This window comes from Marmota flaviventris, chromosome 17 (genome assembly GCF_047511675.1).
Source record: "Marmota flaviventris isolate mMarFla1 chromosome 17, mMarFla1.hap1, whole genome shotgun sequence".
Taxonomy (NCBI): domain Eukaryota; kingdom Metazoa; phylum Chordata; class Mammalia; order Rodentia; family Sciuridae; genus Marmota; species Marmota flaviventris.
In genome coordinates, this window is record NC_092514.1 from 74,139,820 (window position 1) to 74,157,042 (window position 17,223).

Consider the following 17,223-nt stretch of genomic DNA (forward strand, 5'->3'; position numbering starts at 1 on the left):
AGCTTGGGAGCACTGGCCAGCCCTTGGCGCTCAGGTGCCTTTTCTTAGAGGTCATGGAAATCCAGGTGGGCAGAGCCAGGTGGGCAGGGTCTCCTGGCAGCCCTGTGCTGCTGGGCCCAGCCTGCGAGGCCCGGAGCCTGTGGCCACAGTACAGAGCCCCGGGCCCCTGGACCACCCCACTGAGACATAGGGAGGGCTACTTCAGTCCTTCCTCCCCACCCAAGGACCTGGCCTGCGGGGCTGCTTGCCCCTTCCGATCCTGGCTCCGCTCCCCACTATCCGTGCAGCCCCAGGCAGTGACAAAGCCTCATCAGCCTCAGTGTCCTGTCTGTGAGGGGATAGATAAGCGCCCACTCCCAGGGTGCTGGTGCCGACCCCCAAGCTCAGGAAGAACAGGAGTGAGGGCGCAGGGGTGTGGGGAGATGCCCACGGCTGAGCCTGGACCTGGGGACTTGGCAGGCACCGGGGAGGTGAGAGAAGAGGGAGCAGCAGCTCTGGTCACCATTCCTGTGCCCAGGTCACGGCCACCTTTAAGAAGTCCCTCTGCAGGGGACCGGGGTCATCTCATGTTTATGGGGTGTGACATTCTTTCTGCAGTCTGGTGCTCCACGGGGCTCACTGCAGGCCAGGCAGCTGCAGGCAGGACGATGTCCCTAGCAGCCTTGCCCCACAGTCCCTGGGGGTGAGCTCCGGGAGGCGGTGGCCTCTCCTGTGTGCCCCGCTGCTGACAGAGAGGGCCAGCCTGCTGGAGGCCTGGCAGGTGAGTGAGAGGCTGTCCCTGGGTGCAGTGTCCCCACTGCCCTGACATTTGGTGGGCCCTGCAGGTGTCCGGGGCAGGCTGGCTTTGTGTTCTGCTGCCCTCCGTGGGCAGTTATTGAGCACGGTGTGGGGGGGTGTCTGGGGGGAGACTCCCGGGTTTGCAGGGGTTGCATGCCTGGGCGTGAGACAGGGCAAAGGCGTCACCCTGGTTGTCACCCTGCAGCTTCTAGATGTTTCTTGGAGCCGAGGCCATTGCCCGACAGAGCTGCCTCTGCGTTTGGCCCCTGGGGCTGTGTGGACAGGAGGCTTGTGTGGACTCCCTTGGGATTCAGAGCAGCCAGAGCAGCAGGGGCGGGAGGGCGGCCCCTGGTGCTGGTTCCCAGGTCTGGCCTGCAAGCCTGCTGGCATGAGGTGCGAGACCCCCGAAGGCCTTGAGTTTCCTGCCCCTGGGCACCTCTGCCAGGCGTGTGGCCCACAGCCCTCCCCACTACCGGGGTGACTCGATTCTGCCGTCCTTGTTGGGCTCTGGGGTGGGGGGCAGGTGGGACTGGCCTGGGCTCCACTGATGGCAGCCACCCTTCTCTTCAAGACTCTGGGGAAAAGACCGAGCAGCAGGTGCCCGGGGAGGGAGGGAGTGGCAGGTGGGCCTGAGAGCAGAACGGGAACCTACAGAGAGACCCTGTCAAAGTCTGCACCGGCTCCTCTGGCTGGTCACCACCCGAGACGCCCTTGCTGGGAGGTGACAGGCTGCTTGCCGGGACGGGGCTTGGCAACACGTCGGGCCCGAGTGTCGGCACGTGAGCCTCAGCTGTCCTCTGCCCCGTCAGCTGGCTGGTGTGGTCCAGCTCCACTAGAGATGCCTCCTGCCCCTCCACCACCCCTCAGGTGCAGGTGCCAGGCGTTTATTCTCAGCCTCGTGCAGCCATCACCTCTATCTACTTCTAGAATTTTCTCACCTCATATTCCAGACTCAGTAAGTACCTCCCTCCCCCCAGCCGCTGGCGACGTGAATCTGCTTTCCGTCTCTCGAGTCCCCCGTGGGGGACGATTCGTCTGCATGGAGGCACGAGCCACGCAGCTTGGTTGTTTCCACCAAGAGTGGTGTTTCCGGGGCTCACCCAGGTGTGGCACCGGCCAGTGCTTTCTTCCTCTCTGTGGCTGGTGAGGATCCATTGCAGGGATTTGCCACATTTCATTGATCCATGGAGGGACGCTCACCCACTGAGCCGCAGCCCAGCCCTTTTATTTTTACTTTGAAACAGGGTCTTGCTAAGTTGCTGAGGCTGGCCTCAAACTTGTGATCCTCTGTCTCAGCCTCCAGAGTTGCTGGGATCACAGGCGTGTGTCACGGTGCTGGGCTAGATGTTTCTTGGGTAGTTGCTTTGTGCTCCTCTCTGGACTGGGGGTGGAGGATACCCCTGAATGAGCCACAGCCTTGGGCTTCCAGGAGCTTGGAGATGACGGGTATTGGGAAACGTGCAGCCTGCTCCCCAGGCATAGGGTCGCGGTCTGTTTGGGGACTGGGTATCCAACGTGCATCACGGAGGGAATGTGAGCTTTCAGGGTGAGAGTCAGTCCAGGCCTCTTTGGTCTGACCATTTCCAGTGGTGTTTGGGGGGTGGGGCACGCCTCCCCAGTTTGTAAAAGGGGGCTGGGCTAGGATTTGGCGCTGGCCACTAGTTGTCATGAGAGGCATGTAGCTATTTAAATTAGTTAAATTAAAAAGCAGTTCCTTGTCGGACCTGCCATTTGCAGGGCTGGAAGTCACGTGTGAACACACTGTGGCAGAGCCTCAAAAATTAAAAATAGAGCCGCCGTGGGAGCCAGCAGCTCTACCCCACTGCCGGCCGGGCGCGGACCCAGGAGAGTCCGAGCAGCGTGCCCAAGAGCCGTATGCCACAGCGTGGTGCCCAGTGGCAGCTCTGATGGCCACATGGAATGCGGTCTGTACATATGAGGAACATCATGTGGCCTCAGAAAGGAAGGGGATTTCTGCATGTGCTGCAGCGTGGGTGCACATTGAGGGTGTTGTGCAGTGACACATGACACAAAGTACTGTGCGATTTCCACTTCCCCAGGCTCCGCAGAGCTGTCACATTCGTAGAGACAGAGAGAGGGGTGGGGGTCCAGGGGCTGCGGGAGCGGGGAGCCGTTGTGTCATGGACACAGGGTCTTGTTGAGGTTAGTTGCACTCGACGCTGGTTAGGATGGCAGACTTCCCCCCTTCTAAGTCGTGGCTCCGCGTTGCCTGGTGTTGTACCAGGTGGGTCCAGAGTGGTGGTGAGCACAGGCCATGGGTGGGTGGACTCTGCCCCCCGCCCCCCCCCCCCCGTCCAGCCTGCTCCAGCACCCCAAGAGCGAGGGTGCCGTTCCTGGAGTGTCCGAGGGCCAGCGTTTCCTGCCTCCCCGGCGCCCCCCTAGCCAGGCAGGTGCGGGGGAGGGGCCCTCCTGGGCGCCTCTGGCGGAGGATGCTGCCGGGGAGGGGGCTGCAGGAATGTGCAGGCCAGAGGCTTCCCCAAGAGAGGGAGGCTGGGGCTCTTTCTTGCTCTTATTATCAGTTCTCCAGCAGGACCCTGGTGGGCAGGATGTTTGGCTTGGTTTGAATTTCTGCAGTGGACGTTGGTGCCTGTGGAGGGGGCCAGCTGGAGCCCGGGAGGACCCTTCCTCGCAGCAGCGGGAGAGTTCAGGGGGCACCCTCCCCCTGCGCACTGCCAGTGAGGGGGCCGAGGGGTGGGGGCTGGCCCCGGTCTGGGCAAAATGGCTCCCAGACCCACAGACAGATGGAAGCAATTTCGAGTCACGTGGGCGAGGCTGAACGGCTGCCCCACGAGGCAGGCCCCACGGCTGTCTCCAGGAAGCAGCCCAAAGCCACAGGTTCTGGGGCCAGATGCAGCGCTGAGTCTTTGTTTATTTAAAGATCCTGGAAGCCCAGGAGGACCTTTCTGAGCAGGGAGAGAAGCCCCTGCTGGAAGCCGTCGGGCTTCTCCCTGGCCTGGGTGGGCACGGGCAGCCTGGCGCCTGGGGCTGGGACAGCAGCGTGGCTCCAGGGGCTGCCTTTGTTGGGGATGGTGCTTGGGAATGGAGATAGCGGGCCCGCGGCAGTTCCTGGCAGTCTTATATGCATTCTGCTCTTTCCTTGTGTCCTTGATTCCGTGAAGTCGATTATTGGGCCCAGCAGAGGCTGAGAATCAGGGAAGGACCTGCTTGTGAGGATGACCGCTCCCACCCCCTTCCTGGACTGACTTGGGAAGCCACTCGTCCTCGGTCTCTTCCCCACCGTGGCCTGGGGAGGGCGGGGGGGAGAGCTGCTGGCCTCAGAGCTTGTCAGCTGGGGACGTGGGGGCTCAGCCCAGTGGGTGAGGTTGGCTGAAGGACAGTTTAACCAAAGCCTGCTCATGTCCCTCAGTCCTGGAAGCCTGTCCCCTCTGTCTTCCCTGTGGCCACCCTGGTCAGTGTCCTGGGGGAGGAGGCATCAGATGGGCCGTGTGGTCCTTTCCTTTGAGCCCAGGGTGCTCTGGAAAGAGCGGGGGGGTAGCTGGGCCTTCCCTGGGAAGAAGGACTGGGCAGATTGTCCTCCTCAGTGCCCTGAGGGGGTGGGAAGTCCCTGAACCAGCTCGGTCAGGGAAGGGGACCTAGGGCAGCCGGAGCTGGGTGCCAGGGCAGTTCTACACAGCGGGTAGAGGGGTGTCTCACCTGGTGGGCACCCCCCGCGCCTGCCCACCTATGATGGGGTGTGTCTGGAGTGGACAGCCCTGCGCACCCCTGCTGGCTGTGAGCTCCTGAGGTGTCCAGTGACCACCTTCAGGCATCCTCCCCGACCCCAGCCTCTGACCCACAGAGTGGACTCCTAAACAGACAGCCTGTCTGACCTGAAGCCCACCCTGGGCCTTGACTGTGGGTGAGGAGCACCTGGGGCCAGGTACTACCTGGGTGGTCACCTGGGCCAGGTGGGGGCAGGCACAGGCAGCCCTGGGCACTCTGCCGCCACATCCCACCCCAACCCTGGGCTGCTGGTGGGTTCACAGAGTGGACACACCTTCACGAGGCCAGGCCAGGACGGAGCAATGCTGGCCCTCTGTTGCCCAGAGGACCCCCAGGGGTCCCGAAGCCTGAGGCCAAGGAGAGGGGACGAAGTGCTTGCTGCCTGGCGCCTGGCACCAGGGGAGTCCCCATTTGGCACAGTGGGCACGGGGTGGGGGGGCTGAATGCCAAGAGCTGGCTGTGGCCTGTGGGTGACACTGGGACAAGGGCTGGCCTCTCTGAGCCTCGGTTTTCGTCTGAGAACAGGCCTGGGGGTGGGAGGCCTGGGGACACCCCAGCACCGACACCTCTGCTCTCCTGCAGTCCCCGAGGCAGCTCCCGGCAGCGCTGGCAACATGGCCGACTCCTCCAGGGACGCCGCCCTCAAGCAGGCCGCGGCCACGCGGAACGAGAAGGCCCCCGTGGAGTTCGGCTACGTGGGCATCGACTCCATCCTGGAGCAGATGCGGAGGAAGGCCATGAAGCAGGGCTTCGAGTTCAACATCATGGTGGTGGGTGAGTCCCGCGCCTCCCGTCGCCCCAGACCCACGCGGGAACCCGCCAGCCCGCACGTGGGCCAGGCACACCAGCCTGGGCCCCACGCGTCCCTCTGTAAAGTGGTGGCAGCTCTGGCCAGTGGCCTTGTGGGCGCACGGGTGCCTGGGAGGAGGCCCCAGCTCCCACCAGTTCCCTCCATTAAGAGCCCTGGTAAGGACGGGTGAGCGGTGGCTCTGGGGCCGTGACGTCCGCGTGCCTTCTGCTGCCTGTCCCCTGGCTGGAGGCTTCCCAGTGGCCTGTCTGACAGCCTGCCTGGGGAGTGGGGTGTGGGGGCTATAAAAACCGGTGTCAGCAGGGGGAGGTCACTGATCAGGGGGACCCCAGCAGGGTGCAGGCTGGGTGTGATGGGCGGCCCCTTGTTCCTGAGGGCTTGGGGCTCCGTGGGGTCTCCCAGGAGCCCGGTGGGGGTTGCCCAGCTTCTCAGGTGGAAACAAGCCCATCTCAGCACGGGGCCCTGCTGCTTCATGGGGCAGCAGGAGGGGTCTGGGAAGTGCACCCCAGCTCAGGCCTAACCAAGCACAAGTCTGGTGGGCTTCCCCTCTGTCCTGGGGAGCCACCTGCCCAGGTCGGTGTGCACCGGCCCATACCTACCTCTGGGGCCTTGGCATTCTGTATTTGGTGAGGCCTCCCTGAACCCTCTCGGGGCCTGGGTGGCCACCTCTCAGGCGGGGACTCTGGCTGAGTGTGACTAGGCCCTGGAGCCCGGCTGTGGGGGTTCATGTATCACTGGGCACTATGGGGAGGAGGAAGCCCCGCCCACTTGGCAGGGACGCTGCAGGGTGCTGTGAGCCTGGCGTCCCTGTGTCCCGTGCTGGGAACTGTCTCCCCAGAGAGCCTGCCAACCTACCTCTGGTTCTCCTCCCAGGGCAGAGCGGCTTGGGGAAATCCACCTTAATCAACACCCTCTTCAAATCCAAGATCAGCCGGAAGTCGGTGCAGCCCCCCTCCGAGGAGCGCATCCCCAAGACCATCGAGATCAAATCCATCACACACGGTCAGCACCACAGCCTGGGCCCAGGCAGCGGGGGCCCCTTCAGCAAGGACTTGCTGTGACAGCCCTGGGCGTGTTGAGACTCAGGGATGAGTGGTGTGGACCCCGGCAGGCTGAGTTACCCAGAAGCTGAGTCGGGGGTCACCCAGATCACCACCAGCTTCCTTGTCTGAGGTCGATCTCCCCGGTGCCACCTTGTCTGCCACCACTGCCCACCGGGGGACCCCGGGGTTGACCAGGCAACCCGAGGGTCCTGGTCTCCCCTCTGAGCCTGGGGTGCTGTGTTCCTGCAGATATTGAGGAGAAGGGCGTCCGGATGAAGCTGACGGTAATTGACACGCCGGGCTTTGGGGACCACATCAATAACGAGAACTGGTGAGCCTCCCGGGGAGCAGTGAGGCCTGGGGTCAGAGAGCTGGGGAGCCATTCTGGGAGTGGGCCCCAGGGTCAGAACCCTGAGGACTCTGTGGCCATGTTGAGGGCTGATGTGCCTATAACACCCGTCCTGGGGTCTGAAAATTATGGATCAAAGAGTCACCATGGGAATCTTGACCCCCCCACCAGGTGAAAGGTCAGCAGGGGGACGCTGGGCAGGGAGTTGTAAGATCAGGGTGCCACACGTCCCCGGGTGTGATAGGAAGGTGGGGGTCCTTGACTGCCTGTTGGGGCCTGGAGAGGGTCCTGCGTGCTGACCCGGGTCTCCACGCAGCTGGCAGCCGATCATGAAGTTCATCAACGAACAGTACGAGAAGTACTTGCAGGAGGAGGTCAACATCAACCGGAAGAAGCGCATCCCGGACACGCGCGTCCACTGCTGCCTCTACTTCATCCCTGCCACAGGCCACTCGTACGTCCTGTTCACGCCCCATGTGCTGGTGTGGGTGCCCCAGGTCCCGTGGCCCCAGGGATGTCTCACGGTCTGTCCACCCTGCTGCCGGGCACAGAGGGGCCGCGTCGGGGACCGTGATTGGCCGCTGTGATGCGAGGGGTCTGTGTCCCATTGCTGGGGAGTTGAGCAGCTGATCCAGCTGTTTCAGGCTCTGGCTGAGACCCAGAAGGGAGAGCTAAGGGTGCTTCTCTGGAGAAGACCCTCTGGACTGGGACCCCAGCTGAGCACTGGGCTTGGTCCCCGTCCCCTCACCAGCACCCATCCCGGGGGCAGGGGTGACCTTGGCCATCTTTGCTCTGACTCTGCCCGGATCCCCGCTTTGGCCTGACTGTGACTTATTACTGTGGGGGGTCTGCTCCAGTGGGAAGTGACGCCCACTCCTCAGGCTTGCCAGCCCCCACCTCCATGCCTTTCCCCACCTGAGACCCCAGGCTCACCAGGCCAGGTGCCCTGCAGAGCAGCCAGCCCCAGGGCTCAGAGCTGCTGGACGCTGGCTCCCATCCTCCCCCTTGTCCCCGCCAGGCAAACCCCTGGCCATCTGGGCAGGGGCAGCTCCTCCACGTGGACTTGTCCAGGGCAGCTGGGCTCTGGGAACCTCGTGGGCGAGGCTGCTGGGAGCTGGCCTCACCCTTCTGCTCCAGCTCAGTGGTGCTGTCGGGGACCTGCCCTGCCCCTCCGTGCCCTGCACTCACCACTTGGTCCTCATCAGTGCGGACCCACCGGACAGCCCCAGCTGGCAGTCCGGGCAACTCATGCCCAGTCCTGGCGGCGGGGCCTCCCTCAGTCCCCTGCTGCAGGGCAGCTGAGTCTCACCCGATTCCTTCTGTCTCAGCCTCAGGCCCCTGGACATCGAGTTCATGAAGCGCCTAAGCAAGGTGGTCAACATCGTCCCTGTCATTGCCAAGGCTGACACACTGACCCTGGAGGAGAGGGTCTACTTCAAACAGCGGGTAGGACGCTCCGCCTCCACCTGGCCCCCTGCTCCTTGGGGACTGGTGTTTGAGGCAGGCTGTGGGCCTGGAAGAGGCCACCCCAGCCCAGGAGGCACACAGCCAGGGAACTCTTCATGTTGAGGTGCCCGCGCACCAGCCTGGTGGCCTGGGGAGGCCCTCCAGTCTCATCCCCGGCTCCAAGGGCCTCCATCGGGGGCCAGGTGGGGGTTTTCCCAGCATGCCTAGGGAAGGACAGTTCACCATGCAGAGACGCAGCTCCTGGAGGGAAAGGGACCCGCGGCCAGGTGCACGTGGAGCTCAGGGTAGATGTGACAGCTGCTCCCTGGGACATTCTCCATTGCCCATCGCGTGGCTGGCGCTGCGGTCTGGGGACAGACAGTTTAACACAGCAGATGCACCGGAGGTGGCTATGACCAGGGTTTCGGCAAGAGGGGCTCAGCAACCCTGAATTCTGAGCTGGGCAGGGGAGACACAGGACAATGAGTGACCCCAGGGCCCTTGGAGGTCCACAGCATCTCAGGGCGGGCAGGTCCGCTAGACCATCTCTACTCAGGAGGCCCCAGAAGAGGAGATTATCAGGGTCCCGCCCCCAGAGCCTGCCCTTCACCCTGAGCCAGGGGCAGCTGGCAGCATTGAGGTCACCATACCAGCTGGTGGGCTCAGCTTGCTGCAGGGTGGCTCCAGCTTGCCCCTTGGTCCCCCAGATCACCGCAGACCTGCTGTCCAACGGCATTGACGTGTACCCCCAGAAGGAGTTTGACGAGGACTCGGAGGACAGGCTGGTGAACGAGAAGTTCCGGGTGAGTGCCTCAGCCACGGCGCTGCTCCCAGGTCCCAGGGCTTGCCGAGGGGGTCTGGGGAAATGGGGGGATGGCCTGAGCCCTGGGGAACTGCCTTTGGGGCTGGGCGGGGTGGGGGGGGGCCCAGGCTCAGGGCAGCTCCTCCCAGGCCTCAGGTCTGAGCTGGCCTCTCTGAGCAGGGGACCAACCCACCCGCCCCTCCCGCAGGAGATGATCCCGTTTGCCGTTGTGGGCAGTGACCAGGAGTACCAAGTCAACGGCAAGCGGATCCTCGGGAGGAAGACCAAGTGGGGCACCATCGAAGGTACTCCCCCTCCTGGGGCCGTGGGGGAGGGGGAGAATGAGTCTCTGCACCCAGGACACATGGCCCAAGGCCACTGAAGACACCTGTCACTGTCCTTGGCCCACCCTGAGTGCAGGCTGGTACCTTTTGAAACCCTTTATTACCTCTTCAAAGACGTCTTCTGGACAAGGTCCACACACACGTTGGCCCTGTCTGGGGCACGTTCAGCCCCGGCGGCAGCTCCTCGGGGGTGGGCCTGGACACTTCTTTCCTCTTCTCTGTTCCTTCCATACTCCTTAGCATGGAGGAGGGAGGCCTGGCTCTGCCCAAAGGCCAGGAGAGAAGGGGCAGAAAGTCTCCTTGCTGTGAGTTCGGGCAAGTCCTCCATCCTCCAGAGCCTCGGTTTTCACCATCTATAAAGTGGGTACCGTGTGCCAAGAATTCAGCAAATCAAACGTCCCACAGCCCACTAGAGCTTCGCGGGGAGCCGTGGGTTTAAGAAACAGGTTATAGCCAGTCACAGTGGCACATGCCTGTCATCCCAGCAGCTCCGGAGGTCGAGACAGGAGGTCGGAGAGTTCAGAGCCAGCCTCAGCAACGCAGCGAGGCCCCAAGCAACTCAGTGAGACCCCGTCTCTAGATAAAATATAAAAAGGGCTGGGATGCGGTTCGGTGGTCAAGTGCCCCTGTGTTCAGTCCTTGGTACCAAAAAGAAAAAAGAAAGAAACAGGTTATAATGGCAGGTAGCAGGCACTGGTCCTTCAGGGTGACGGTCCTTGTTTAATCCTTGGAGCCCTTGTCACGAGGTCCCTGCACCCACCCTCCTTTCAGGAAGGTGCTGCAGCGAGGGTCCCAGCCCCGAGGGCAACTCCTCTGGCCAGGGGTTCTCGTCTGCAGGAGCACATGGAGGAGCACCAGGCCTGTCTCAGGGTCAGCACCCCGAGAACCCTGTCTGCTTGCCCTGTCCTGCTCACCCATGCCCACGCGCCCCCCACCTGAGTGCCAGCCTTCTGGTGCTTTTCTAAACCAGCCAGTCTGGACATCTCTAGGGTCTGCACCACGTGCTGGACCTGGTTTTCTCCCCCACTCCAGGGGAGTGGTCAAGTATTTGGGGGGGGGCCATCAGAACTAGGAGGCTCTGTCAGGCTTTTCCCTGGACACCTCCCCTAGGCCCCTCCTCCACTTCCTCCCTTCCTCCCTGCGCACCCCCCAAACCTTGCTCCAGGAACCCCTTTACGAAAATCATGTTTTAGAGAACAGAGACGCTTGGGATCAAAAGGAGCCTTCAGGGACCCAGGGAGGGGGGACTGGACATCGGCATTCTGCTGCTGCCCCCTGGTGGCCAGCGCCAGGCACTTCAGGCAGCCGTATGTCAGGACTCAGCTGAGGGACCCTCTAAGCGGCAGCCCTTTGGCACCTGTAAAGATGCTTACAGGGTAGCGATACTCAAGCCACCCGGCTTTTATGAAGACCCTAGAGACTTCCCCAGAACATGATGGGTCCAGACCAGAGACCTCGTGAGTTGACCAGAGAACCTGCTGCTTGGTGCACCCCTGCAGGTGTGGTCACGAGGTGGTTTTTCCTGGAAGAGGAAGTGGGTGTTGCAGATCACACCCTGAGCTCATTTGGTCCTCGCGTCTCTGAGAAGTGTGTGACACTGTTATCCCACTTTACAGATGAGGAAACAGGGTCAGGGAGAGCAGAATAACTTGCCCAAGCCAGGAAGCCGATCACACAGATCAGACTTGAGCTCTGGTTCCTGCTAGCTCTCAGACTCGGGAAACCATGCTGCATGCCTGGGGCCTGCCGCAGAGCCTCCCGTGGGGCCCAGCCCTGCAGGGATGGGGTCCAGGGGACGGCTCTTCACAGCCTGGGCCCCGCCGGCTGGCTCCTCAGGCAAAACCCAGACCGCCAACTGGGGAAGTCCTACTGCTCTGTGACAGGGCAGACGGGACTGTGGAGCTGGGGCCTGGGTTCCAAATCCCTCTGTGACCTCGTCCAGGCAGACTCGAGTCCCGGACGCCTTCCCAGGCCTGCCTTAGTGGCTACAGAAGAGGACCCTAGCTGGGCCTGCAGGGCCTGAGGAGACTGCATTGGCCACCCAGGGAGAGTAGCTTCCCTAGTCCTTCCACCAATGCCACGCAGCCCCCACCCCTGGTGACGGTCACACACACCTGGCAGTGTGTGAGTTAGCCACAGCCATGAGTGGCACCTCGCTGCCACCCACAGCGCTCCACCTGCACCGGCGTGCTCAGGGGAGCCCACGGACGTGCGTGTCGCCCCCTGGTGGCCCCAGAAGTGAGCCCCAGCTGTGCTCACCCCTCCCCTGGGGTCCCCTTGGTCATGTCCCCTGTGCAGGAGTCCCAGGCAGTGTCTCATTTCATTGTGCCGTCCCTGAGTTTGTACCGAGGGTAGCCACTGTCACAGTCTCTGTGTGCGGGCACTCGGTGCCCACTCTGTGCCTCTGTAGCTGGGGCCCGGGTTTCCTTGAAAAGCCCCTCCAACTCCCACCTCTTCCCGCTCCCTGCACTCTAGCCCCCACCTGCCTTCGGGCTGGTGCTGGGACAGCCAGCTCTTCCCAGCCATCTCCCTGGCCACCCAGGGAGCAGGGGCCTTCCTATGGCTCTTGACCTGGTGGCAGGGCCATCTCCCCAATAGGCTGGAACCTTCTGGGGAGCATGGGCTGAGTTCTTCCTGCCGCCCAGCATCCCAGGTGCTGGGATCAGTGCCGGGTGCCTGCAGGTGCCCCGGACTCCCCCTCCCGCCCCTGCGCAGCTCCAGCAGACTGTCCGCAGAAGCTGCTCCTGGCAGCATTACTGGGTGTGGGGGGGTGTCCTGCGTGACGCTGAAGCCCCGTCTCTCCCCAGTCGAGAACACCACGCACTGTGAGTTTGCCTACCTGCGGGACCTGCTCATCAGGTGAGAGCCCGGGTGCCTGGTGGGTGGTAGCAGCCCGGGGAGGGAAGCATGCTCAGGGCACCAGGTGGCAGGCCCTGCCTAGCACCAGGCCTGGTGAGCCCAGGGGACCCGTGGAGCACCCAGCCATCGGGGTGGGGCGGGCAGGGGCAGGCGGCCGCTGACCCCGCTCCCCGCAGGACACACATGCAGAACATCAAGGACATCACCAGCAGCATCCACTTCGAAGCCTACCGCGTGAAGCGCCTCAGCGAGGGCAGCAGCACCCTGGCCAATGGCCTTGAAAAGGAGCCAGACGCTGAGGAGATGTAGACGCCCCCGGGACCCACCCGAGTCCCCCACGCCCCAGGCCCGCCCATTCACCCGTCTTATTTCATATCATTCTCTCCGTTTGTCACCCGTCTCCGCCCCTTTTACACACTGCCTGGTCACCAGAGAAGGCGCGTCCCCCGTGTGCTCTTCACCAGCCCGAGGTCTCCGGGCACGTGGCTGGACCTCGGTCTGGTCCTGGTCCTGGGCCAGCCTCTGGCCTTCCTGAGGGCTGGGAGGGCTGGGCAGTGGGCAGAAGGGAGGGCCCCCTGGATCCAACCCCCCGCCCAGGTCCAGCTCCCGGGGGCCAGGAGAGCCACTGTCTGCCCCCTGCACGGAGCCTGCAGAGCTGGGGGGTCTGTGCTTGGGCCAGGTCCAGGGTGCAGGGATGACCACTGGGCCATACTCTGTCCCAGTGGCCACGTCCCCTGGCCCCTGTCGGAGGCTGTACCCAGGGGAGGACAGAGCCAGCAGGTGGACCTGGAGCCCCTCCTGCCCCCTACATGTCATGGGACATGACTCAGCACCCCGCCTGCCCCACTGCTTAGAGGTGGCAAGTCCCCGGCTGCCCCTGCCCGCCCATGAGCCCGGAGCAGAAAGTGCCTTATCTCAGCGTCCCTGTGTGTCCCCTCAGGCCAGACAGGCTGCAGGCAGGAGGCCTGTGGTGTCCCCTCTCCTCCCTCCCTTTGCCTGTGGGTGCTGCAGTGCCATCTGGTGAGGATTAAAGGACGGAGGTACCTCCACCCTGAATTTTGGGCATGTCCCGCACTCTGGTGGAGGGGTGAGGGGCGAAGCAGTGGGGGCCACCCTGCAGGCGCAGGAGGTGCGTTGGCACCTGTGGAGTCTGGCTTGGCCCAGATGCTCCGGCTACACTCATGCCCCTCCTCCACCTTCACCAGCTTTGCTCCTGCTCAGCCCTCACTGCCCCAGAGACCTGGGTACACGGGAGGCCACAGAGCCTGGCTGTTGGTTGTCCTCCATGTTCCTGGGCCTCTGTACCCTAGAGTCCGATTTGAAGTCCCCAGAGAGGGAGAGACAAGGGGTCAGAGATACACAGAATACACCTAGGCTGCAGAGAAAGGCTTAACCGTGACACAGCCTGGTCCCCAAGAGGGGACTGGTAGGGACCACGCACAGCTGACCTTCCTGCCTCCCATTCCAGGAGAAGACAAACCCCTCTGCCCCACAGTTTACATGTCAACTACCGACTTGCCAAGTTTTTGCCAAAACCAAGACTTTGAAAGTGTGCAGCCCAGGGTCCAGGACGCATGGCCCTGCCCTCCCCAGCCCCCATGTCGCCTGGGGTTAGCAGCATCCCGGCTCCGGAAGGCTTTGCTTCCTTTCTCTGTAACCAGATTTTGAACAGTTTTGCTGGGCTGTGTTCCGTAATGGCCTTTAGCTCTGTGCCTCCTGAGAAATTCGTCTCTTTTTGTATAAATAACAAAAATGTTGAAATGTATTTCCTGAAATAAATGTTTCAAATGCAAACTCAGAGGCTCCCGAGTGGAAATGTCATTTCTACCCTGAGAGTGCACTTCTCCGGGCCTCGGGACTGGCCGGGGTCCACTGCAGGTGGAGAGGGGCTCAGGTAAGAAATGTCAGGCCAGATTGGAACCTGGACTCAGAACCGAGAAGTCCCTGGAGCTGTGGTGGGGAGCATCCTACACAGGACTTGCTGGGAGTCGGGGTCACATCAAGGTGACTCCTGGAGCTGTCTCAGTCACACAGGGCAAGGAAGGGGTAGGACTGAGAAGCTGTCCGCTGTGGAGGAAAGCAAATGGTGGGCCTTAAATCATCCGCCATCGGGGTCTGGAGGGTTTCTGCTGGGGAGGCCTGGAAAGTTTTTCTTTTTGAAATTTATGAGGTTGACCTAGCAGCTGGTCAGTGATTAGCAGTAATTTATGACAACTTCACGCATCCTGAGAGAGCGTGTCCCCACACAGTCCAGGCCTGGCCGGGCAAGCTTGTCTGTGTGCAAGGTGCGGGGACTGAGGCCCGGGAATCTTGGTCCAGCAGCCCTGGTGTGGGCAGAGTCCTGTGTCTCAGTGCCTGGTGGCTGCTGTGACAAATGACCCCAGCCTGGGTCGGATCAGACCGTAGAAATGTACCCCGGAGTTCTGGGAAGGCTGAGCCGAGGTGTCGGGGACGCTGCTCCTCCCAGGGCTCTAGGGGAGGCACCTCCCTGCCCTTCCAGCCCCCGAGGGCTGCGTCACCCTAGTCTCTGCCTCTGTCCTCACCTGGCCTTCCCCAGCCTCTTCTGCAGCACCGTGGACTTAGGGTCCACCCTGATCTGTATAACCTGGCCTTTCACTACATCTGCAAGGAATGAGGGTGCATTCCCAGGTTCTGAGTGGACGTGAATTTGGGGGGTTCTGTTCGACCCACTGCACCCCCTTTCCCGCCGTCTTGGGCAGTGCAGGAGAGGAGTGTGAAAGCCTTGAACTTGGACCTAAAGGCCTCCAGCCTCGCTCTGCCTCCTCTCAGCTGCACAGGGGCCAGGCGGCCTCAGGATGCTCTCGACCTCTCTGGCTCTTCAGGGGCCACCTGACCTCTGAAATCATCTCAGAATGAGTGGACGGGCAGTGGCCACATGGGGCTTTTGCTTCAAGGATTCTGAGGCGTGTCTGGCTGCCAGCATCTGCTGTGGACATGGACAGCTGAGAGGGTCAGTCCACATGGGTGAGGACTGCCAGCCCGGAGCCTCCGTCTCTGAGGCCCTTCGAGCTGCCGTGGCTTTGCTCTTGGCAGGTCCTGCACCTTGAATCCCTCCTTGCTCCACACTGACCTGTCCCCATTGCCATCAGCACCGTCAAGCAGCACTCTCAGGGCAGCATGCCCCAGCCCACCTCAGTCCAGCTCTCTGACCGTGGACCCTTGTCATCTCATTGATGAAACCGCCCACCAGCTCTGCCCAGCCCACCCCACACCTCCCATGGGGCCCAGTGGGTGCCCCCACCCCGACCCAACCAAGCAGAACCCTGCGGGAGAGCCTCACATCCCCCTACCCACCTTCCTTAAGCAGCCCGTGGGCCAGGCCAGGCTGTCACCAAGGTGGGACTCAGGGAGACCCGGAAGGCCCCAAGAAGGAGCCACCCCCACCTCATGCTGGCTGGGGGACCTCTGTGGGAATGGGGCGGCCCACAGGGCAGCAGGGGCCGGGTTCCTCACTGCCTCCTCCCCCTGTTCTGAGCTGTGAGGTTTAGAGCCAGAAAATTAGGATGAACAGGCCCTTCCAGACCCGGCCTTGGGGATTCTTATAGCCCCTGAGCTCAGGGGCCAGCGAGAGTCCATGGTGAGTGGAGTGGGGTGGGGGAGGGTCCCCCGGCCTGGGCAGGGAGCCAGACGGAAACCAGGAGAGCGCAGGCCGGCGGCCGGGCGTCTGCTTTTGGATTTTTATTTATGGATGCCCCCCTCCTTTTGTGGGTCTTGCTCTTTTGGAACTGGGGATTAAACCCAGGCCACTGAGCTACACCCCCACACCCCCAACCCTTTTAAATAATTTTGAGACAGGCTCTTACAAAGTTGTGGAGGGTCTCCTAAGTTGCCCGGGCTGGCCTCAAACCTGCGATCCTCCTTCCCCAGCTCCCTGAATTGCTAGGTTATAGGTATGTGCCCCCACGCCCGGCACCCGCCTGCCCGTTTTTTTTTTTTTATTTTTATTTTATTTTTTTTCCTTTAATTTTTATTGTTGGTTGTTCAAAACATGACATAGTTCTTGACATATCATATTTCACACTTTGATTCAAGTGGGTTATGAACTCCCATTTTTACCCCGTATACAGATTGCAGCATCACATGGGTTACACATCCACTGTTTTACATATTGCTACACTAGTGTCTGTTGTGCTCTGCTGCCTTTCCTATCCTCTACTATCCCCCCTCCCCTCCCCTCCCCTCTTCTCTCTCTACCCCCTCTACTGTCATTCATTTCTCCCCCTTGTTTTTTTCCCCCTTTCCCCTCACTTCCTCTTGTATGTAATTTTGTATAACCCTGAGGGTCTCCTTCCATTTCCATGCAATTTCCCTTCTCTCTCCCTTTCCCTCCCACCTCTCACCCCTGTTTAATGTTAATCTTCTTCTCATGCTCTTCCTCCCAACTCTGTTCTTAGTTATTCCCCTGCCCATTTTTAAACACTACATTATGACCACAAAAGTAGTAGGGACAATGTGGAAAATGCCAGAAAAAAATATCCCATGAAGAAAATGGAAAGGCCCCTTGATGTGGATGATGCCGTCCAGCCCTGGCCCTGGGCTGCGCCCGGCCCCTCCCGCGTGGCAGGGTTCTGTCTTCAGGGCTGGGAGGAGCCGGTTCTGTGCATTGCTTTGCTTCCTGCTGGATCTGGTGTTGGGCGGACTTGGGGGTCTTGGGGGGTGGGGGCTGTCCCTGGGAGGGAAGAGGCGGTGGCGGCTGCTGGGAGGGAGAAAAGAAAACTGCCGAGCTCCGGGCCAGACCCGGTGTCCAGCCCTGGGAGGACGCCTGTCCTGCCGCCCAGGTGAGGCTCTCCAAGCAGGTGTCCTGGGGGCAGCCTCAGAGGCCAGCCCCGTGAAGCACCCCTCCCCCGCCCTCTGCTCCCCTCCTCACAGCTCCCCACCCCCTGCCCCTTGCAGGAGAGGCCCCACTGCTGGGCCAGCTCCGGTGTCCTGCTCTGGGATCTGTGCGGGGCCAAGGCACACTTCCTGTGTTGGAGCAGAAACACCTTCCAGATGTTTGTTCTGCCCCAAGATGCAGGAGGGGCCGTGAAGCA

General features: G+C 61.8%; 1 protein-coding gene across 9 annotated transcripts in view; it reads left to right on the forward strand.

The window, feature by feature from the left end:
- The window catches only part of Septin9 (septin 9), a 141,515-nt gene extending 127,549 nt beyond the window's left edge, over positions 1-13,966 (forward strand). For all 9 annotated transcript variants that reach the window (XM_027923933.2, XM_027923935.2, XM_027923934.2 and 6 more), the window contains 9 exons: positions 5,104-5,295; positions 6,203-6,331; positions 6,622-6,703; positions 7,038-7,175; positions 8,050-8,167; positions 8,875-8,970; positions 9,178-9,274; positions 12,121-12,172; positions 12,349-13,966. In XM_027923933.2, coding sequence (XP_027779734.1) covers positions 5,104-5,295; positions 6,203-6,331; positions 6,622-6,703; positions 7,038-7,175; positions 8,050-8,167; positions 8,875-8,970; positions 9,178-9,274; positions 12,121-12,172; positions 12,349-12,481 — 1,037 coding nt within the window. In that variant the 3' untranslated portion in view covers positions 12,482-13,966. The remainder of the gene's footprint in view (positions 1-5,103; positions 5,296-6,202; positions 6,332-6,621; positions 6,704-7,037; positions 7,176-8,049; positions 8,168-8,874; positions 8,971-9,177; positions 9,275-12,120; positions 12,173-12,348) is intronic.
- The last annotated feature ends 3,257 nt before the right edge of the window (positions 13,967-17,223 follow it).